Source organism: Puccinia triticina, chromosome 13A (assembly GCF_026914185.1).
Source record: "Puccinia triticina chromosome 13A, complete sequence".
In the NCBI taxonomy this organism is placed as follows: Eukaryota; Fungi; Basidiomycota; class Pucciniomycetes; order Pucciniales; family Pucciniaceae; genus Puccinia; species Puccinia triticina.
Window position 1 is genome coordinate 3,324,020 of NC_070570.1, and position 24,353 is coordinate 3,348,372.

At 43.5% G+C, this 24,353-nt stretch overlaps 2 protein-coding genes across 2 annotated transcripts; both read left to right on the top strand.

Annotated features, from left to right (window-relative positions):
* Positions 1–12,263: 12,263 nt before the first annotated feature.
* Positions 12,264–12,536, top strand: PtA15_13A313 (uncharacterized protein; the record flags this gene model as incomplete). The annotated part of the gene is made up of 2 exons (XM_053162499.1): positions 12,264–12,349; positions 12,425–12,536. The coding sequence occupies 2 exons, from the start codon at positions 12,264–12,266 to the stop codon at positions 12,534–12,536; spliced, it is 198 nt and encodes a 65-aa protein (XP_053026468.1).
* A 6,814-nt stretch (positions 12,537–19,350) lies between these two features.
* Positions 19,351–20,214, top strand: PtA15_13A314 (uncharacterized protein; the record flags this gene model as incomplete). The annotated part of the gene is made up of 3 exons (XM_053162500.1): positions 19,351–19,527; positions 19,912–20,067; positions 20,137–20,214. The coding sequence occupies 3 exons, from the start codon at positions 19,351–19,353 to the stop codon at positions 20,212–20,214; spliced, it is 411 nt and encodes a 136-aa protein (XP_053026469.1).
* Between the last annotated feature and the right edge of the window lie 4,139 nt (positions 20,215–24,353).

A 24,353-nucleotide genomic window follows, 5' to 3' on the forward strand; every position in this document is an offset into this window, starting at 1 on the left:
CCTTGCTTGGACCGGCTTTGACTTCTGTGCGGTGAGGAGGATACAGAATCCTGCCCAAAAGACCTCTTGACTACCATCCTTGTTGAAGAGTGGATGAATTTGAAGTCCACATTTTTGGGACGCAATACTGATGGATAGGGAACCAGTATCCTGACATTTCCAGGATATTCTGCATCACCAATAAGGTACAATCCCTGGGGGATCATTGGTGGCGCCGGGGCTGCAGGTGAAAGACTATGGCCAAGCTGAGATCGCCAAAACAGTCTGCTGTTGTGCATGGAACCCGGGGCACCACCGCTGACCTGCTTCCAAATACAAGAGAGAGTGAGTGAGCCAAACTCAAGGATGCATAAATGAGCAAGTATGAATATGTACATTACGGAATTTGCCTTCTCCGTCAACAACACATTGGAAGACAATTGATGCCCAACTATTCTAGTTGACAAAACCTTTCCAAAAATCCTTGGCCGGCATAGCCAATGGGATGTGGGCCCCATCAATTGCCCCAATAATACCAGGGATAACATGTTTAATTTCAGATGACTCCTTGATTTCTTCCCATTGTGGAGTATTTTCTAGTTGAGGGAAGATGATGTACCCAATGTCAGAGTACATTACATATGCACATGAGATGATTTGGATATAACTAACCTGACAGTATCAATCCGGAAGAGCTCAAGCAAAGCAAGAACAAACCTCTCCAATGCTTTGCCCGCTGTTTCTTTCCCAATGTTGAAGACATGGACAATCGTAACGTAGCAAGAGCTGTGGCCAAGCTTATAAAGACCAACTGCTGCCTGAGCCTCCACGGGTAAAGGTTCTCTGTGCTGTAAAAAATTGAGCTGAAGGATGTCTTGCAGGCTGTCTGCAAGCCAAAGGAAATTGGCCAGCAACATGCAGAAGTATTTGATAAATCAAATGTGAGGAATGTTGGGGTCATTCCTGTAAAATTTGTGACAACTAAGATTGATTTCAGATTAGAAAACTTGTATCCAGAATTATATACAATGAAAATGCAATGGTCTTAGAGTCTTGACTGATTTAAGAATTGAAAGGACTATTCACCTAAGAGCAGGCAAGATTGCCGCGCTTCTGAGTTATTAAGATGAAAGAAGAAAATTAGACTGAAAAGTTGGACACAAAGTCTTTGCAAGGGAGAATGGAGAAGGGATTGGCTAGGAACAATGAGAATGGATGACTGCAATGGCGTATGCATTGCGTTAGCTTAATGCCTTGACATGTTTTATTGCTGCAAGAGGATAAGTACCTCTTGTGTTCTGCACGCTTGCTTTAACGGTGTTGAACGTCTTGGGGATACGTCAAGTTGGTCCTGTTACGGCTGTTATAAGACAACATCTCTTTATCAGAGATTTGCTTTACTGCTATTTGGATTAACACTGCTATGCTTACTTGTTAGTCAAGGGACTTATTCGAGATGCTAGGTCTGTGGGGCTGGTGGATATTCTGTGCAACAGTGATCTGTGAGATCAAGCGAGTGTTAGTCTGATGCTTTGTCTCAAGCCTGGGAGCTGCCTCTTAACTACTCATGAGATCAAAGATTCAGAACTCGGAGCTGCCCTGATGTTGCTACGTTGTCTGAATATGCCTTGCGCCCTTGGGGAGTTGCTACTCATTTCATCTGTCGTAGGGATGACGATACAGCAGGGTTAGCTTGTGTGGCTTAAGTCTGAAGGGATGAAACTCGCGGCTTACAATGCGTTGCATCAGAGTTTGTTTTTCCCCTGTGCCTTTTGGCGTCTAGAGCATCAGCCTCTGTATTCTGACAATTCCAAGGCTCCCATCTGGGGGCACACTTATATGCTTGACGTGTAGCACGGATGTATAATTTTGATAGTGTGTTATTCTGCTTGTTCCAAAGCCAGGTGGCAAGGAGCTGATTTGTTGAGTCAATCATTGGGAGGGGGATCATTGTGTGCGTGTTGGCCTGGCAAGGTGTGCGGATTCATTTTTGGTCCAGACAGGCAAGCTAAATTCTATCCAGCTTGCCTGTGTCACAGACATATTGCCCCTGCCTGCCCACTCCGGCAGGCTACTTGCTCAGGGATGCACAATTGTTTATATGTGCACCCTGTTGTTTGAAGTTTTTCCAAGAGGATTTTGAAATCAAAAATCTTTCATTTTGATCTCATTTCCGTTTCCAAATTCTCTTTGAATACTTTCAAAATGAAACTTGAAATTTTGTGAGAATGTAGAAATTTAGCGTCTTTTTTTTTTCTTTTTTGGCATCCATTCATACAAAGCCAGAGCTTTGATCACGCTTGTCAGTGAATGAACATAAATATGTAGGACAAGGAGGCCAATCTACAAAAATCCCTTCAAATTGGGAGGGTATGATTGTTTGTTTCATTGTTCATCATCACAATTTCTCTTGGATATTGTACTTTATTGACCGGATTGCCTTTGCCCTTTGGATTTGCCCTTATTAAGTAATAGAAATAACCTCCATTTAATGACCTGTTCGCCGGGAGGCTCACTCCTGGCAATCAGGATCTTGAATTGTTAGGTTTTCCTCCTGGCCAGCAGGATCTTTTTACCTGTTTGCCAGGGCAGGAGGGTTTCCTCCTGCAAGAAACGTATTTACCTGTTTCCAGGGTTTCCTCCTGGCAATCACAATCATGAAATGTTTGCTGGGAGGGTTTCCTCTTGGCAAGCAGGGTCTTGGAATGTTTTCTGAGAGGTATTCCTCCTGGTGACACTCTTGAACCCTTTATTGAGAGGAATTGCTCCAGCTGGGAAAAATACAAGATTCATTCCAAAGCAGGTTTACTTTTTTCATACAACCACCAATTATGGTGTTCAAAGTTGAGATTTATGCATGCACTAGAGGCCAAGGCAGCTTTGCCGCTGCACTTTTTGGGGTACAGTGGAAATCTTATATCTGGCAAAGTGGTTAGTACCAATCATTCAGAGATTGTATAGAAATATTGATGTCTGTTACTGGTTCTTGAAGGTAGTTTAACTATTTCAAATGGTGGGCACCAGTCATTGAAGCAAGTACATATTACTCTTTTGAATTCTGGGTACCATTCATTGAAGAGCTTAACTCTTTTGAATTCTGGGTTCAAATTCCATTCATTGAAGAGAGTGTAACTCTCTTGAATGCCTGGCAGCTCTCATTGAAGGGAGTCTTACTCTATCAAATGGCAGGTACCCGCCATCAAGAGATTATGTAACACTCTCAATGACTGGTAATGGCAATTGAGAGAATTTTTAGCTCTCTTGATGTCGGGTACCAGCCATTGGGAGAGGGTCATCAGGGCAGGCCCTTCGGCCCCTGTGTTAAGCTTGGCTGCAGTTTTCCGGCCTAACACTGAGATTCCGGAACCGGGTGGTTCCCACTCCTCTCTATCCCCGGGTCTCCTGACGGGGGGCGGCCCGCGGGGCCAAAGCGCAAACTTAGCTAAGTCCCTCAATTGGAGGCGCGCAAGCGCTGTCGCAAAGCAACCCTCCAAAGGAGGGACTTACGCCCTACCTTGCAAAACAGTAGGCAACAGAAATCCCATTTGGCTGGGGAAAATTTTCAAAATCTTCAACTCTTGATATCTCCACTCAAGTAAAGGCCATTGAAAATCTGAGAAGACAGATTTGTCCGCCTACATCTGCCCTTTCACTTTCCACCTTCCTGAGATCGGATCCCTTCAAAAACACTCTTGAATCCTAAATGAAACAAAAAGAGTTCATGGGTTTTGGGAGGGAATTGTTCAAACAGGCCTCGTTCAAAGCCATACTTTTGACACCTGTCAAAACCTGGCAGCTCCTATTTATTTTTTTAAAAATCAAGCTCATGTGTTACAGGTAAAAGAAAGATACCAGCAGAGAGCCATGCTTCTTGGTTATCTCTTCAAGCATCTGACTTGGCCCCAGCTGTCCTTGCGTAGCCTCAACGGAGGGACAAGCAAAAAAGGCTGAAAACAGACATCTGCTGCCTACTCTTTTGCAAGGTAGGGCATAAGTCCCTCCTTCAGAGGGTCGCTTCGCAACAGCGCTTGCGCGCCTCCAATTGAGGGACTTAGCTAAGTTCGGCCAAAGCGGAAGTTTTGAGAAAAGCGGGCGCCCATGCTCAGGCGGCCTCTCTTGTCATCCTGGTTTGCAGCCATCAAAACCATGATGAAGAGTGCATAGAACTCTTTGATGGCCGCTGCCATTGAGAGAGTGCATTGCTCCTTCTATGACCGGCACCGGCCATTGAGGGAGGGTGTGTCACTCTTGATGACCGGTAACGGCTATCAAGAGAGTGCATAGCTCTCTCCGATGACCGGTAACGGCCATCAAGAGAGTGCATGTTTCTCTCCGATGAAGAGTGCATAGCTCTCTCCGATGACCGGTAACGGCCATCAAGAGTGTGCATAGCTCTCTCCAATGACCGGTACCGGCCGTTGAGAGAGTGTGCAGCGCTCTTGATGACCAGTACCACGGCCATCAACAGAGTTCCCTCAACAACTGGTACCGCTCATTCAAGATAGCTATACATGTACTCTCTTGACGGCATGTACCGGTCATCCAAGAGAGCCATGTCACATGTGACTCTTCCTTGGGAGACCGGGGCCATTGAGAGAGTGGAGCACTTTTGATGACCGGTACAAAGGGCTTCAAGAGAGCTTGAGTATGTAGCTTGATGACCGGTACCGGCCATCAAGGAATAGCTCTCTTTGTTGACCGGTGGCAGCCGTCAAGAGAAATTACGACCTATGCGTATTGATGGCCGGCCATCTCTACCTCTCAATCAGTGGTTTAAGACCGGTCATCAGGAGGTTTCTTCCTCTCATCAACAGGGCTGATTTCTCATTCAGATTCATTCCTCTCAATGACCCGTCTGACAGGTCATCGAGGGGTTTTGCAGGTCATCAAGGGGATTACACATCCCGATGACCCTGACTCGTCAGCCCCAGGTCGTCAAGTGTAATCAAACTCTGAAGCTTGCCTGTACACAAGTGTGTACAGGCCAGTATTGTATGCCCTGTAGGGCCCTGGCAAAGGAGGTGGGGTGTGAGGGCTTAGGGGGGCATGGCAAGGTTGGATACTTAAAGAGCATGGAGGAAGCTGTTTGTCCCCCCAGGGGATCCGGTTTCGTCCCACCCCCTCCCTGAAGGCCCTAGTACTCACTTGAGTAGGCGCCTTCTTGATTTCACAAAAAAACAATTTTACCTCAATTAACAAAAATTGAACAAACCAAAAAATTTAAACTCAAACATAATAAAACAAATTAAACTAGTTAAACTGAAACAAAACAAAACAAAAACTTTGAACTCAAACAAAACAAAACATTTACTCAAACAACAAAATAGACTTTGAAACAAACAAACAAGTTGAGAAACACAAATTTTAAACTTTTTATTCTTTTGCCTGCAATTTCAATGAAATGCAGCATGAGACCATGAAGTCAGTTTCTGTGAAACTGTGGTTTTAATAAACTTGGATGAATGCGTAAATCATAAATTCATAAAACTTTGTTTGCAGAGGATTGCTTTTGTAATCTTTGGCTTCCCAGACAACAAAGTTTCATGAATTTATGATTTACACATTTTTTATGGTGTTCAATATTGCATACGCTATTTTTTACATAAAAGTATAAGCCAAATTTATTCTGGGAACATGTTAACATGCATAAACTTATGATGACATCTCCCAGCCTAATTATCAGTTTATGCTGTTATGTAAAAAAGACTTATGCAATTTTGAATACCATACATGCATGCATAAATCTAAACTTTGAGCACCATAAATAAAGAATCACAGCTTTGCAATGATTGGAACACCAACACAGCTATGTTGGTCTTTCCAAAGCTGATGTTCTTTTTTAGTATATTCTATCAAGAAAAAATATCAGTTTTGGAATGAAACAGAAAGATTTCAATGACCACTAGTCATTTTACAACTAACCAGGCTACAGGATAATTAAGAGAAATAAAACATGTAATTGCTGTTTTCATTTAGGGAGTTGAAAAATTGACTCCCAAGAATGAATAAATCGACTTCCAAAAGTTGATTAAATTGCGCAGATTGTCTCAGGACGTCCCCAAAAGCATTTTGGGATTCAATTAATTAATTCCCCTCTCAAGGATGAGAGTCAATACATTAATTTAACAAAAAATGACGGGATATAAAAACTTGTCACTGTTGTACCCAAACACCCTAAAACTTTTACAGCAATCTAAATACACTTTTTTGAGAGCATTGTGAGCTTCACCGCATTAGTACCCCTCAGGGAGACTCTGCGTAGCTGCGGGGCGGATTTGGCCGATTTCCTACTAAGGCAAACCCCCAAACACCCTAAAACTTTTACAGCAATCTGAATACACTTTTTTGAGAGCATTGTGAGCTTAACCGCATTAGTACCCCTCAGGGAGACTCTGCGTAGCTGCGGGGCGGATTTGGCCGATTTCCTACTAAGGCAAACCCCCAAAACCCTATCTACGGTGCTCCAAACGGCCCCAATTTTTTTTTCTATAAGAATAAACTATTTAAAAAATATCTTAAGCTTCACGGCATTAGCACTCCTCAGGGAGACCCTGCGTAGTTGGGGGGCGGATTTGGCGGATTTCCTACTAAGGCAAACCCCCAAAACCTTATCTATGGTGCTCCAAACAGCCACAAATTTTTTCTACCATAAGAATAAGTTCTCTAGAAAATATTTTAAGCTCCAAGGAGATATTACACATCAGGAACACCTTCTATTTACCATGGTGTAGCGTAGCTCAGCGCAAATGTGTTATTTTTTTAGCGTGGCGTTAGCGCAATCGCGCACATCTGCGCTAAGTCTACGCGCACAGGGTGAAACGCTATTTTAGGTTTAGCGTAGCTTTAGCACAGATACGTGCAATTGCACTAACACTACACTAAAAAATAGCACTTTTTTGCTGCGCTACCTACAACACGGTCAATAGAAGGTGTTCCTGATTTGGAATACCTCCTTGGAGCTTAAAATATTTTCTAGAGAGTGTAGTCTTATGGTAGATTGGGGCTGTTTCAAGCACCATAGATTAGGTTTTGGGGTTTTGCCTTAGTAGGAAATCCGCCAAATCTGCCCTCCAGCTACACAGGGTCAGTGCTAATTCCGCAAAGCTTAAAATATGTTTTAAAGAGTGTATTCTTATAGAAAAAAAAATTGGGGCCGTTTGGAGCACCATAGATAAGGTTTCAGGGGTTTGCCTTAGAAGGAAATGGGGCCGGCTTTATGCACTCCAAATATTTACTACATGCACTCCAAAAAAGGAGTGAACTTGTGTCTACTCCAATAAATGTTGGAGTGAACAAAGGTTCACTCCAAAAGTGGGTTAAATTGGAGTGTTCAGTAGCTCACTCCAATATATATTTGGAGTGAACCTTTGTTCACTCCAATATATATTTGGAGTGAACCTTTGTTCACTCCAATACATATTTGCAGTGAACCTTTGTTCTGTCCAAAAGTGGGCTAAATTGGAGTGTTCAAAAGTTCACTCCAATATTTATTGGAGTGAAAACTTGTGCGCTCCAATCTTGAAACTTGGTATGTTTCAAGATTGGAGTGTACTACTGGTACACACTCCAACAAATACTGGAGTGTACTACTGTGCACACCAACAAATAATGGAGTTTACACCTATTTTAAATACATCCATGCACTCCAAGCAACTGCTCCAGATAAACCAAGTCATGCTTTGACCCTTGGAGACCCTGCCTCCCCACTACAGACAAACTGACCAGGAAAAAAAAATAGTCACTTGATGACAAGTGACATCATGCCAGCTCCAGCGGACTACCCACCATCTACCCACCATCTACCCATCATCTACCCACCATCTACCCACCATCTAACCAGTTTAAGAATTTCCACAGGAGATCCTCAGTTTTTGCTGGGCACCACTGATCCCCATTTCTGGTCAGCTGATACTCAGCTTTAGCTCCCAGCTCATGCTCAGCTTTGGAGCCCAGCTAATGCTCAGCTTTGTTGCCCAGATCAGAACCAGTCCTGGCCCAGCTTATTTTCAGCTTTATTTCAGTCATGGCTCAGCTTAGACTCAGATTAGGACTATCATTGGCCCAGCCAATGCTCAGCTTTGGACCAGTATTGGCTCAGCTGATTTTCAGCTTTGGATAAATCTTGGCCCAGCCAATGCTCAGATTCTGAGTCTGACCACTCCTGTAACAGCTTATGCTCATCTGTGGACCAGCCTTGGCTCAGCTGATGCTCAGCTGTGGACCAACCTTGGCTAAGACAATGCTCAGCTGTGGACCAGCCTTGGCTCAGCTGATGCTCAGCTGATGCTCAGCTGTGGAACAGACTTGGCTCAGGTGATATTAATCTTTTGAATAGTCTCAAAACATCTGATACTCAGCTTTAGAACAGCCTTGGCTCAGCCAATGCTCAGCTTTGTACCAGCATTGGCTCAGCTGATGCTCAGCTTTTGAAAAGTTTTGGCCCAGCTGGTGTTAATCTTTGGAAAAGTATTGTCCCAGCTGATCCTAAGCTCTGCACAAGCCTTTTCCAAGATGATGCTCAGCTTTAGACCATTGTTGGCTAAGCTGATGCTCAGATTTGGAATATTCTTGGTCCAGCTGACACTTGGATTTGTTTCAGGCTTGGAATATCCAATGCTCAGCTGTGGCCCAGGCTCAGCCAATGCTCAGCTTTGGCCCAGGCTCAGCCAATGCTCAGCTTTGGCCCAGGCTCAGCCAATGCTCAGCTTTGGCCCAGGCTCAGTCAATGCCTACTGCTCAGCTGTTCCTGGGAAAAAATTAGGATCAGCTGACTGTGCCACATTGAGTGCTCTGTTGCAGTCCTGCAAGCTCTACAAGTGCTGGTGGAGCAGACTTGGAGCAGCGCTGGAGTAGCTCTGGAGCAGAAAACAAAGCTGCATCATGTCACTTGCCATCAAGTGACTATTTTTTTCCTGGTGACTTCCACCACACTCACATTCCTCCCCTTAAGACTAGGCCCCAAAGATTCGGGTGAGTCTGAGCCTATTTATATGCTCTTTTTCAAGGGGAATCTCTGGTCCCACTTACTTGGAGTGCCCAGTGGTCCACACTCCAAATAAAAACATGGAGTGGGTTGAGCTCCACTCCACAGTTTGAGTGCCTCATTTTACACTCCATTTTTTTGGAGTGCACAAGGTTTCACTCCAATAAATATTGGAGTGAACTTCTGAACACTCCAATTTAGCCCACTTTTGGAGTGAACAAAGGTTCTCTCCAAATATATATTGCAGTAAATTTCTGAACACTCCAATTCAGCCCACTTTTGCAGTGAACCTTTGCTCACTCCAACCTTTATTGGGGTAAACACAAGTTCACTTCTTTTTTGGAGTGCATGTAGTAAATATTTGGAGTGCATAAAGCCATCCCCATAGGAAATCCAACAAATCTGCCCCCCGGCTACACAGAGTCTCCCTGAGGATTACTAATGCCGTGAAGCTTAAAATATGTTTGAAAGAGTGTATTCCTATAGCAGAAAAAATTTTGGGCGGTTTGGAGCACTGTAGATGGGTTTTTGGGGGTTTGCCTTGGTAGGAAATCTGCCAAATCCGCCCCCTGGCTGCACAGGGTCTCCCTGAGGAGTACTAATGCTGTGAAGCTTGCAATACTCTCTAAAGAGTGTATTTAGATTGATGTAAAAGGTTTAGGGTGTTTGAGTACAACAGTGACAAGATATAATTTTTTTTGTATATTCCGTCATTTTTTGTTAAATTAATGTATTGACTCCCATCCTTGACAGGAGAATTAATTAATTGACTCCCAAAATGCTTTTGCGGCCGCGCAAGGTCCCAAGGACCCAGGGGGGATGTCCCGAGACGGTCTGTGGGACGTAAACAACTTTTGGGGGTTGATTTATCAATTGTTGGGAGTTGATTTTTCAACTCCCTTCATTTATTTAACACTAAATAATTGAAGAGAATTGAAAAATCAACTCCAAGAAATTAAATTTGCAACTCCCAAAAGTCGCAGATGTTGCAAAGACTGCTTTTTGACGTCTGCCTTGGGTTCTCAGGACCTAATTTTGGTCTGGAAAAAATTTGAGTGTTGGAATACAAATTCCGCTATCCAGAATGGGAGCCGGGAAATTTAATTCAACAAATATTGCCAGAAATAAAGAAACAATCATATCTCCTCATTGGGACACTCAAGGCTCCCCAAAATTTTACAGCGGGGAGAATACCCTCTGAAGAGCACATGAAGAGCTTCATGGCATTAGTGCACCGCTGTAAAGGCGTGTACTGCAGTGGCTCCAATTTGGCTGATTTCATGGTAAGGAAATCTATCAGAACCTTAGCCACGGTGCCCCAAAGTGCACCAAAATTTTATGGCGGGAAGAATAGACTCTCAAGAGATGATGGTAAAGTGCATGGCATTAGCTCAACCCAGGAAAAGGGTGCGCTACTGAGGGCCTCTGGTACAGTTGATAGTGTCTCCAGCACAGTTAATAATGTCTCCGGCACAGTTGATAGTTCCTCCAGCACTGTTTAATGTGCCTCCAGAACTGTTAAAAGTGCCTCTGGCACAGTTAATAGTGCATCTGGAACTGTTGAAAGTGCCTCTGGAACTGTTAAAAGTGCCTCTGGCACAGTTAATAGTGCATCTGGAACTGTTGAAAGTGCCTCTGGAACTGTTAACAGTGCCTCTGGCACAGTTAATAGTGCCTCCAGCACTTTTGAAAGTGCCTTGGGAACTGTTAACAGTGGCGGAGACACTGTTAACTGTGGCAGAAACACTGTTAACTGTGGCAGAGAATCTGTTAAGTGTGGCGGAGACACTGTTAACTGTGGCAGAGACACTGTTAACTGTGGCAGAGACACTGTTAACTGTGGCAGAGACACTGTTAACTGTGGCAGAGACACTGTTAACTGTGGCAGAGACATTGTTAACTGTGGCAGAGACACTGTTAATTGTGGCAGAGACACTGTTAACTGTGGTAGAGACACTGTTAACTGTGGCAGAGACACTGTTAACTGTGGCGGAGACACCACTGTTAACTGTGCCAGAGGCACTATTAACTGTGCCGGAGACACTATTAACTGTGCCAGTGACACTGTTAAAAGTGCCCGAGGCACTATCAACTATTCTGCCCACTGAAATTTTGGTGCACTTTGGAAAACCATGGATAAGGTTCTGGTAGATTTCCTTAACATGAAATCAGCCAAATTGGAGCCACTGAAGTACACACCTTTACAGGGGTGCACTAATGCCATGAAGCTATCCATGTGTGCATTATAGAGCATTCTACCCACTGTAAAAATTTGAAGGGCTTTGGGTGGCCCAGTGGGGGGATATAATTTTTTCTTTATTTCTGGCAATATTTGTCAAATTAAATTTTGGCCCGCCATTCTGGATAGCGGAATTTGTATTCCAACTCCCAAATTTTTTCTGGACCAAAATTAGGTCCTGAGGACCCGGGGTGGACATCAAAACAGCGGTCTTTGCAACGTCCCCAACTTTTGGGAGTTGGAAATTTAATTTCTGGGAGTTGATTTTTCAAGTCCCTAATTGAAAATAGGGAACAACAGATCAATATCAAAGCCTTCAAGTGACAAAAAAATGATTGAAAACAATAATAAATTGGGTGTCAAATCCCAACTGCAATACCAACAAGAGCAACGGTGGGCCGTTGCAATACGCTACGATATTTGGAAGATATTGCCCAACTTATTGACTCGTATTTTTGAGCACCACTCTGCTAATCTTAACGAGGTCAGGATGTTGATTAACTACCACTTATTGTATTTTTTGACATTTTTTTTTGAGTCCCTGTTAATTTTATTCTGCGGGAATTTGCCGTTACCATAACATTCAACGTATCTAGGCTTTTGATAACCGCTTTTTTCAGATCAACCAACGTTACAAAATCTATCTGGTGTTGCGTTACAATGCATCCAAAAATTCGGCACATTGCCGCGAAACATATTGTATTCACCTGGGCCACAGGCGCATCGAACTCACTGTGCCCGCAGCTGCGGCCCGCAGAAGCTCAGCATGCGTTAACAAGCGGACCACATCCCCAGTTTGATTAATTTGCAATGTACTGAAGGGGACTATTTTCTTATCGACCACTCGTTTCCGAAATCATACCTACTGCTCCACCCTTGATCTTGGCGCCCGCAAGTCCACCCAACGGACCAGTACAACTTCGCCCAAGAACAGTATCCAATCCCACGTACCCACTAACCAATAGGAATCATATCACACCTAGATCATATACCTGTACGTCTTGCTTTTGTTTGAGTTTAAACCTTCACTGGCGGTGGGCTGGTCACCAGTGTATCTCCAGAATGAGTTTCACTCGCCCCAGGCAATGCATGATTTCTTGGTTCAGTCAATCAACTATTCAAGGTGGTCTATTGGTTCTCCCCCAAGGGTATGTTGCTTTGGCTCTGTGAATTGATCTGAGTTCTCAATGCTGATTGCCTGTTCCTCATTCATTCCTCTCCAGCTTCTCTAACGTTGGCAGCAATGGCCAGATACAGTGTCCATCAGTCAGCCACCGCTCCAGGATTACCAAGGCCCGCCTCTCCTCGCATTTCTTAACCCAGCAGATTGCCTGATACATCGATGCCGACTGGCCATTGGCGTTGAAATAGGCCACAGCCTGCTGGGAGGCCTCGATTGCTAGGTTTTTGTTCTTGTTTGCTGCCTGGGTCTCACCCAGCATTGGTGAGTAAACCAGCGCAACTTGCCAGCCTCTCTTGTTGCTGTGTAATAATCCCGCCGTCGCTGAGGCTTTTACTGACAAGGTCAACCATGAGGAGCTGTGTCAGTACAGGGATCACTCTGCAACTGACATCATTGCTTTCTCTCTTCTCATACAGACTCATCTGCCAAAAGTATATACACGCATCTTTATCCATCTCTGTCTCTCCACACGCCTTCTCTCTTACTGGTCAGATTTGCTGACGTTTTTCTTTGCATTTGAATCTTCGACATTCAGTCCAGCTTGTATGGTTTCAGAGTTCATCTTCTTGGCTGGGTTGTAGTAAGGGTTGTTTGGGGGATTGGCTTGGTCTTTGGAGAAAAGTCAAAGGCCTGAGGTGGAAAACATGCTCACACGACGGTTGGTGGTGAGCAGCCTCAGCGCTCCCAGCGCTTGTACTGTCGGATTACGCGTAATCTGAAAGTACGAGCGCTGAGGCGCACTTGGCCTGCGCGCACAAGGCGGTTGGTGGTGAGCAGCCTCAGCGCTCCTAGCGCTTGTACTGTTGGATTACGTGTAATCCAACAGTACAAGCGCTGAGGCGCACAAGGCGGTTGGTGGTGAGCAACCTCAGCGCCTCAGCGCTCGTACTGTTGGATTATATTGTCGGATTACACGTAATCCAACAGTACAAGCGCACACACAATGGCGACTGAAAATGGCAGGTACCATGGACAAGGCCCGGCTACCTGATGATATCTCTACTAGAGATGGGTCCTGGTACCCGGTACCTGCTGGCAGGGTGCGTGTAAGTGGGTAATACTTACCGCTGTGGGTGTCCAAATTTTTTGGGGAAAAAAGGTGGGCACCCAGGTACCCGCCATATATTTAAATACCTGCCCACAGGCCGCAACACTGGGATGTGATGTACATTACATAATGGGACAAAATTGGTACCCTCACTGTATTTCCTTACTTTGCCAGCCGTTACTGTACTCAGTAATGACTCAGTCTGGGTGTTAGCTGTAATGTAACCTGTGTACTTGATGTTTTTTCCCAAGCCTACATCATTGTAAACTTAACGCCCAGTAACGTGCTGTAACGGCCAACACTGCAGGTACCTGGGTGCAAAGGGCCAACCTTATTGTATCAGCCTCTGACTGAAACATCCAAAAGTCAAATGTCCAAGCAAGCCCACAGCTTGTGTAAATGAAATTTGAGCTCATGTAGGTTTTGACAGAGTCTAAAGATCTAAGAATTTCATTGTTGTTGTGAAATAGTCTCAACTATTCAAATATTTCATGTTTGTTTCTGGAGATACCCAAGAATTTCATAATGGAAGTGAATGAATGAGCCTGGCCTATTCTAAGTTATCATTTCTGATTTGATAATTCATGATTGAAAGTGAACCTTTGATTGAAATGTGAGATGGTGATGTGGCAAGCTTTGTTCAAAGTTTGTTGGCATATTTTTACTCTAGGCATTCCTATATCATAAAAATATAGAGCCTTGTAAGTTGTTTGCAGTGAATTTCAGCAATCAGATTTTGTAAGATGAAGATTCCCCAGCAATTGAAACTTTAGACTTTTATGATTGATGCATACATAAAATGTAACTGCCCACCAAGTTATTTTATGAATCTCATATCCTTATTGTAGAGTTCTCTGCTCAGCCCTTAGATTTTAACCATGAATAAACTTGTGTGTGACTTGGATGAGCAGAATCACTTGGAAGCTTTGAGTTCAAAGGAACAAAATCACATTTCATCAGCCTTCTGAAATCAATCACTGAATTGTAGGAAATCATATATTCCAGTGAAAATTGTGACTTCATGTTGGATGATACAGAAATTAATAAATTCATGCCCTTTTTGCATATCCCAAAAAGTTTCACCTTGATCAAAAATATAATACAATCCAAGTTTATTAAAACCACAGTTTCACAGAAACTGACTTCATGGGTTAATTCTGCATTTCATTGAAATTGCAGGCCAAAAAATAAAAAGTTTGGTATTTGTGTTTTTTAAGTTTAAAAAGTTCAAGTTTGTTTTTTTGTTTGAGTTTAGAGTTGTTTTTTTAAGTGTAAATCTTTTGTTTTGTTTGAGTTTATTTTATTTTTTTGTGTGTTTTGATTGTGGTCATATTTTTTGTTTTGTGTGAGTTTGAAGTTTAAATTTTTGTTCAAGATTAGAATTTTTGTTTTTTCAAATCAAGAAGGGGCCTACTCAAGTGAAATAGGGGGCCTTCAGGGAGGGGGTGGGACAAAACAAGATCCCCTGGGGGGACAAACAGCTTCACCCCAGCCCTTTAAGTATCTCCCAGCTAGCATATGACACCAGGTGAAAAAAAACCTGGTCGCTGAAATCCTTTGCAACCACCTGAACACCACAACGTGTTGCAAGGGCCCTCCACCTGGGCAGACAGAACGCTGGCCTGTACACACTCGTCCGAGTGTTTACAGGTCAGCTTGAGAGGTTTTTTTCCTCAGGGTGAATCAGATCTCCTCCCGCTGCCCAGTCTGTGCCGGTCATCGAGGGGACGCACTCCTCTCGATGACTGGCCATTGAGGGAACTCACATCTCTCAATGGCCGGTTGACCGGTCTGACCGGCCATTGAGGGGATTTGGATATCCTCCCGATGACCAGTCTGTGCCGGTCATTGAGGGGACTCACTCCTCTTGATGACCAGTCTAACTGGCCATCAAGGGAACTCACACCCCTTGATGGCCGGTTGACCGGTCTGACCGGCCATGGAGGGGATTCGGATATCCTCCCGATGACCGGTCTGCACCGGTCATTGAGGGGACTCACTCCTTCCAATTACCGGTCTGCACCGGTCATTGAGGGATCTCACTCCTCTCAATGACCGGTCTGACTGGCCATTGAGGGAACCAGTCTGACCGGCCATCAAGGGGATTCGGATATCCTCCCAATGACCGGTCTGTGCCGGTTATTGAGGGGACTCACTCCTCTCAATGACCGGTCTGACTGGCCATTGAGGGAACTCACACCCCTCAATGGCCGGTTGACCGGTCTGACCAGCCATTGGGGGGATTTGGATATCCTGCCAAACACCGGTCTGCACCGGTCATTGATGGGACTGAGATCTCCACCCGATGACTGGTCTGCACCGGTCATCGAGGGGAGTCACACCTTTTGATGACCGGTCTGTACCGGTCATCGAGGGGACTCAGATCAGCTTAGATATCCTCTTGGTGAACGGTCTGTGCCGGTAATCAAGGGGAGTTGCAACTCTCAATGACCAGTCAGACCGGCCATTGAGGGGACTCATTCTCCTCTCAATGACTGGTCTTTACCGGTCACCAAGTGGACTCATATCTCCTCGCCATCTGGTCATCGAGGGGAGTTAAACCTCTCCTCAATTTACCGGTACAGACCACCAGTCATTGAGACCTCCTCTCATCTGTGCCAGTCATCAAGAGGGGCTCAACTTCTCTACAAATGTGGTACAACACCCATCCATCTCAGATTGCAAAGTTGCTAATTTCTCTGTAAATTCCTCCAATATCTGACCAACAAATCTAAACATCAGATCAACAAACATCTCAACACAATCTTCATCTTTCAAGATTTTTGACAAGGTTGGACACTCACTTGATTTCAATCATGGTGAACTTACACTCTAGCAGTCTTATTGGTCTGCGCAAACAGTGATTCATTCTAGAGATGGACCAGGATTTGAACTGATGCCAACAGATTCTTACCATTTGCAATCAAGTGATATCCATGCACAACCTCAAATTCCCAATATTGAGCCTTGAATGCTAGCTGTCTCTGTAATTGTTTACATTTTTCCCAAATTTCATCAAACTTAACCCTCAGGATATTTCCAACCTCTCAGACAAGCAAAGTTGTCAGAAAATTAAATTGAATTGCAAGGCTTGGTTTGCACATAGAAATGGAGGAAAAGCCAAAAATGTGGAGTGCACATAGTAAAATTTTGGAGTACATTCAGGCTGGAACTAATTTTAATTCAGGGAATATTAATTTGACATCAATTAAAATGTACTGCGGCCTAAAGACCAACCTGAGAGAACTATGGGATCTCAATCTTAGAAGTATATTCTACCCCCTTGATGATTTAATAGAACTTTTAAAACATCAATCTGGTCAGATCAATGTCTATGATTAACTAATATCTTCCTGAAGTATGGTGTTGTAAGCCAGTTTGGGCACATGCCAAAATTCAGCCAAAAAGCGGCCAAGCGTGTGTGGCCAATCCCATAGCCTGCTTGGCCAATCCCAAAGCCTGCTTAGCCAATCCCAAAGCCCGCCTGACACACTCCCAACACCTGCTTGGCACATGGAAAAGCTTGCTGGGTTTGGGACAAAGCCCTGCTGGGCCAATTTCAAGTGAGGGTGCCACACCACCAAAAGCTGTGCCTGCCATCAAGGAGAAACATTTCCCCTCCTCAAGGGTATGTTTTTGCTGCCTTTCAAGGCAGAGGCAAGGGCCAGAGTCTGATCACTGGCATGTGCAGTGTGCATTCCAAGTCACATATTCCATTGGCTCAGAGATTGATCCTGACCAAGCAGGACTTGGCTGTGTGCAAAGTGCTGCCTCTCATCAATCCTGCCTGATCAAGCCCCCTGGGCACATACCAAACCCCCAGTGTTGCTTGGCCAAGGAGTTGGGCATGTGCCCAGACACGCTTGCAAGACCATATGTATGTATATCCTCAGGAAGAGGCTTTCCATCAGCAGACTTAGGCTAGAATGAAATCATAAACCTTCAAGCCAAAAAAAAGATGTATCACCCAAACACTTAAAGGAGTGTGTTAATTCTCAAACAGTACATAAAAAAGCAGCACTCAAAAGCTTTGTGAATTTATGATTTTATGCTTACAAATTTATGATTTCAAATTTGAACACCATTATTGAATAGTAAATCCAGAGATCACTTCATGAGGATCACAATTATTCCATGCAGCTTAGATGCTGAGACCTGGGAGTGCAGCGGCGAAGCCGCCTTATCCTCTAGTAAACTCAAAATCTTACTTCTCCTCAATGGCAAACCAAACATCAGATCCTTTGACCCCTCCTGCTCAAAAGTCAGACAATGCACAACTTCCACCGTCTTCCCTCCGTCGGTCCTCAAGAAATCCGACTCCTGTAAAGCGACCAGAGATGATTGCCCCTTCCAGTCATTCTAGAAGATCAGTTGCTGCTCCATCCCCCATGAGAAAAACCCCTTCATCATCTAATGCTCACCCTAACTCTAGTAGCCAGCAAAATTTTAATAGCAGTAGTGATTCAACCACCCAGCAAAGCACCAACTCAAAAAAGCGGAAAATTGGTACAGACCCAGATGAAATTACGACCCCTATTCAAAACAGAAGCGCGGCAAATAAAAAGGAGAAAAAATTTTGAGTCTCCAAACCCGGCACCTCAACTCAAACTGGTGAGGCCATTCAGGTTGTTGATCTGGCTCAAGACTCCGATGACGGGAATGCAAGGATCAAGAAGCGTAAACGTAACAAGTATGTTGAGGAAGGATTTGATGTGATAACTGCCTACTTTGGAAAGCCTTATCACCTTCCAAAAGATGTAAGATAGTCCTTACTTTCTAATTATTGCTCAATTTTTATAGATGTGATGAGCGTGATCTTCTCAATTTCTTTATAATTTTTCAGGATAAAGACGACCCACCAATCACTTTCAAATGTCTGCACTGTCATGCAGCCATACAATCTGCTGTTTTGACCAATGCAAACCTTTACTCGCATTGAGATGGTCACCGGCAAAAAGGTAGGACTACCAATGGATGCCCTAAACGAGCTGAAGCTATCAAAGCTGGCGCAAAACTCCCACCTACAGTCTCGCAGCTTGCCAAAAAGGATCAAGCTTCATCCAGCTCAAAGATTGAATCATTCTTTTGCTCGACTGAACGGTTTGACAACCTGGTGCTTAACCGGATGCTCTTCCTATGGCTGATCCAAAATGCTTTGGCTTGGACTTGTGTGGAAGACAAATCGTTGCAGGCTGCCTTCCATTACGCTCAACCATCTGCAAAGATATTCATGAGGAAATGGCAGGCAAAGTCAGCTCAATCGTTATACTTAGACTTACAGAATTCCATGATTAGCGCGCTTTTAGTGAGTACCTTCCTACATTTATACTCAAAAAAGGTTCAACTTCATGATTTTTCTGATTTTGATGAAATTATATTCATTACAGGAAAATGACAGTCAATTTACGCTTATACACGACGTCTGGACTACCAAAGGCAATCATTACGGGTTTATAGGAGCCTCAGTTACGTATATCAACAACAATTGGGAGTATATTGTGCACCACTTGACTATTAAGCTGGTGGCTTGGTACCACAAAGAAGCTTGGTTGGCGGAGCCGATCGTTAACGTCTTGAGGAAACATAAACTTCATGAGAAGATAAGTTTTAGCATTATTTCTGGATAAAATCCCCAAAATATTCCATAAACTCATCAACTTTCTGATTGTATATACATGTTAGCTCAGACAACTGATTCCGGATCAAACAACATAACGATGGCCCGAGAAATGTCTGATCAACTAACGATTCTTCCAGATTCCTATACCTTGTGGGACCCCAAAAGAATGCATATCAAATGCTTCTGTCATAAGCTAGCGTTGGTTGTAGGCGCCGGATTGAAAGAGTTAGGCATCAAGGCTCCTCCTCCGCCGAAAGTGAAACAGTCAGTCTTGGGGCGCTTCCCTGTGGCGAAGACAATGGCACCTATTGCTGAAGAGGAGGAGTATGGCGAGGAGACTGTTGAGGTGGGTGCAGAAGATAAAGATTCCGGAACAGATGGAGAGGAAGATGATGAGGACAGCAAGGACAATGATGAGGACAATAATGTTGATCAAGATGATACAAACCAATCCAAAGTGGAAATCAATTCTTCAGTTGGTTTGAAGCGGGGCTCTCAGAGAGCAAGTAATCAAAACAATTCAAATGAATTGAGTGAGCTAACCACAATGGTACAAGATTCTATTAGATAAAAAGAATTTCACTTGATTTTGTCAGTGAATTTTGCATATATCTTCTGCTTCCAGCTTGATTTTGTCATCCAAAAAATCACCGGTTCAGCACCTTGTCGGCAAAAGTTCAAGACAATCACCCTTGCTAAAGGTTTGGATGTGCTTGACTTAATTGCTGGATAGGGAATCAGGTGGAATATAAAGTATGAAAGTTGGAAAAGAGCATATGATGCACGCGCTGTAAGGTGTTTTTTTTTCAATTTCCAAGAAGTCTAACAATTTCTCTGATTTTGGTATGAAACATAACAGTTTATTGATCAGATTTTGAAGGAGGAGTTTGATAAGCATGTTGCTAAAAAATCAAGAGCACGACAAACCGAAAAGAGTCGGTCAGGTCACTTCAAGGAGATAGTTTTTGATGCAAACAACTGGAGTGCAATCAAAGAACTTAATGACGAGCTTGAGGTGAGCCCAAATTCTTGCTATGTTCTACACACATACATTGTAAACTAAAGATATTTCGTCTGTTTGAAGATATTTGCGGTTATGACCAAGGAAATGGAAGGTGATGGATCAACCGGTGCTTTGGTATTGCCAAAGTATCACATTTAAAAAGATAGTTTAAAACAGAAGGCTCACAAATCCAGCCGTACCGATCCTTTGTACCCAATGTTTTACAAAATGCTTGATAAGGTGGATACTTATCTGGGAGAGGCCCTTTCCTGCAAGACATTGGTCACGGCAACCTTGCTCCATCCAGCGTTCCGATTAGCAGCATTCAAGGCATACTTTCCAGCAAAAAAGAAGAACGCTGAAGAAACTCTGATTTGATTATTTCAAGAACGTAAAAGAAGAATTGATTCAGAAAAAAACAAAACAACTCAACCAACAAGTAAAGCTCCAGAAATTCCTCCCAACCAAGCTCGACCAAAATTGTCCAACCTTTTTCATTCATCAAGTGCTCAAGCAACAAACGATGAACTGGCTGTCTACTTCAAGGGTGGTGATGTATTTTCATTGGATGTTGAGGATACTAGTGCTCCATTGATTTGGTGGAAAGTGAGCAGATTCTTGAATACATACTATTTTCTCCAAATTTTTAATTCTGATTTCTATCTACTCCTTCCAGGAACGTCGTTCAAAATATCCAGTTCTTTCCTGCCTGGCTCGCAATTATCTTGCTTGCTCAGCATCATTGTGTGCGGCAAAAAGGACGTTCTCTGCCGCAGCAGATGTTTGTTCAAGCAACCGTGGCAAACTTCTTCCCAGGACAATTGAAATGTGTGTCAGCAGTCGTATGTGGCTAAAGAACAATGTACCAGTCTTAGGGGATTTTGCTACTTTGAACAATCTTGTGCAGAAGTACTCTGCGTTCAAAGAATCCAAAACACCAAAAATTTTAGGTCATCTTCCTACTGGTTCAAAACCGTCTTAATTTTTCAACAAAGTATTAATTTCTCTTTCAAAAACTCTTTGAGAAAGAAAGTAAGAACCGGCTTGTTTCCTTTCTTAATTAAATCAATACACGTACTTATGGTAACTAAAAATCATTCACATGAAAAGTGCAATAAACTGTGTGGTAACTATATACGTGCATGCTAGAAAAACCTGTATCGTAACTGTTAAAACCAATGCGATACAGGTTATTGTAACTGTTAAAAACGATGCAATAAAGGATATTGTAACTATTCATGTTGATAACTTTGATAATAAACAAACTCCTGGAACCTTTGTTATTGTTAATTTTTGTCACATGCAATTTCGATAAAGTTAAGATACAATTATTTTTGAAGAGAAGCCCAACCTGCTATGGTTTATCTTGGGAAAAAAATCGATACAGTTATTTTTTGGTATTTTAACGAAAAAAAAAGATATTTTACCATACGTTACAGATACAGGTAACGGTAATGGCCCACCGTTGACAAGAGTGTTAGATTTAAAAATCTGTTGTTGGATTGAGAAGAGGATAGAGAAGAAATTTTGAAAGAGGAGCTCTTGGGACTTTATTATCTTGATGAATCTTGAGGTGGTCAACAAGAAATAATGCTCTGACTTGATGGATTTATTACTATGATGTCAGAGTACTACTTAAACTAGAATGACCTGTCACGCTTGTGACAGCTACAATACAACTTCAGAAAAGAACTGCACGTCTCAACACTTGAGAAGCTACATGTCTCAAACAGTAAATAAATTTTACTAGATCTACATGTCTAGACATCAAGAGCCACAAGTCTTAATATAATAAACTATAATAATTTTTATGATAATAAAATTTATAACTAGTTAATAAAATACTTTCAGGCTGAGGGTGACTAGAAATCTAACAAAAAGCACATTAAGGTTTGTAACACAACAAAGACCAACAGACAGCCACACATGAACCAACAATGGAGACTTGAGCATGACTACTACATTATCAAAGTTTGCCCTTGGCTTTTATTAATTGTGTAACTTGGGATTGCCTTCATGATGCAAGATGATCAAACCTGATTAACCCATAATAAATTTGCACATTCCAAAAATGTATACATATTAACAACAATCTCTTGGAGCAAAGGCAATGGTAGGCCGCTACGCTATTTCAGCCACTGCCAGAATGATTGGCTGGGCTGAGGTTATTGTAAGGGTTGGGAGACCCTTGACTGTTTGGAGGCGGAGGGACAAGGCAGTGAAGCCTTGGAGCGGTTCTAGAAACAATCTTGGGGGCTTTATTTCCTAGAGCTAGCTCAGTGAGAGAGGTATCAGTCCGGGGTCTCTCCTACATACAAGATGAATCATAGAAGAAGGAGAAGAAAGGGAGTGAGAAGCTTACCTAGCTCAGTTAGAGAGGGATCAGTCCGGGGTCTCTACTGAGCTGGGTGGGAAGTGGGGAAGTGAAGACTATGTAGCTGAGAGTCAAATACAAGCTGTTGTAATCAGGGATAGTCGTGTGTAACATTGTTAAACCCAAGGGGAGCGCAGGCTTCACAGTTATCACAGTTAATCTGGGATGCACTCAAACAATCTTGGAATTCAATCAAACAATGTAAACTTGGATGATCTCAACTGATAAACTATAAATCCAAGGGACCCCCCTTGGGTTTATATTTCATTAGCTGAGATCAACCCATTTTAAATTGGTTGATTACATCCCAGTCAAACTGGGGTGACTGTAGCGGCACACCATTGGCACATAGCTACGCATTAGCATAGTGGCAAAAAGCGCCCACCAATTCAGAATAGCGTTAGTGCCGGTATGCTGCACTAGTTTTCAGTGGCGCTAACAGTGCACCAATTCTTTTTTAGAAGTAACCTGCTGCTACAGTTGCTATGCTGCACTACAGTGCTTTTAGCGGAAAATAGGGCTTTGTTGATGCTAAAAATTCTGTAGCACAGCGTAGCACCCTCTTTTGCACCCTGTGTGTGTAGCGTTAGCGCAATTCTGCTCTCCTCCAGAGAGGCTTGGTTAAGCTTGAGGTTGCCCAAACTTAACACAAGTCCCTCCCGTGCTTGCGGAGTGCAAGCACCCTCCCGCCAGGGAGGGACTTGCCTGTAATGTTGAGGTTCTTGCGTGACAAAGACCAGCCAAATGGCTGGAAAGACCATAAAACCCTACGGATGACCTCCAAACCCTCTGAAATTTGAGAAGCCAATGGCACCATTGGAATCCTCAGAACTTCCTACATGTTCTGAACTGTTGAACTCTTTAAAAAAAGCTGCTGTTGTGTTTGAAACCATTTGTAAGACTGGCCAAAAGCCAATAATCTATCACAGTAATTACAGATTGGTTTCCGGGGCAAAACACTATCACACCCCTTTCACACCCCTCAGAGCTTAAAATGGCTTTCTTGAAACACATGTAGAAACCTCAACAATGTCACTTTTGACATACTTTTTTTTTGGAAATCATAGGCAGGAAGGTAGGCTCCACTTCCCTCATTTTGATTCTTTGTTGGGGTGCTCAGTTGTAGGTGCTACAGGATTTTGAAACCAAAATAAACCAAAATATCAAAAAAAAACCAATCTTGTCAGGCCATGCCTGCAAATTTACCAGTAAACCTCTCCTTTGGAGACGCTTCACGCCTCCTCAGAGAGGCTTAGTTAAGCTTTCCATTGGGGGTTGCCAGGATTTGGGGATTCAAGGAATTCCAGAGATTCTAAATCCCCCCCAAATAACCCCCTGTGCCCTCAAAGTATGTCACATTAAAATTTTCCACAATGGGACATCCAGCTCTTGCAGGGCAGGAAACCTGATGGATATGTACCAAGTTTTTCACAACCAAACATCCGCCGGATGTTTCCAAGCATCTGCTGGATTTAAACCAAACATCCACTGGATATCTCAAACCATCCTCAGATGGCCAAAAGATTTGTCCAGCTGCGCTGGCCAGGGCCATCCTATGCAAGGACTGGGCGCGGCATGGGGTGCACTACCAAGCTGAGGGACCAGGTGGCAGAGGCAGTCCGGTCGGGTGGGCGGAGGGGGGCCAGCGCTGGGTGTTGCAATGGGTTAGAGATGGCACTTGGGTACCCGGCACACGCAAGCAGGTACCTGGTATACCTGCCCAGAACACGCTGGGGGGTGCCGGGTGCCGGTGCGGGTGTCCAGTTTCTGGGCAAAAAAAAGTGGATACCCGCCCAACCTGGTGGGTCATTTTGGCTGTGGATATGGCTTGGAACACATATGCATTTAAATCAACTATATACATGCATATGCATGGTTAATATTGGACATGTTCTGCCAAGCTCACTGCTGGTATTCAACTCGG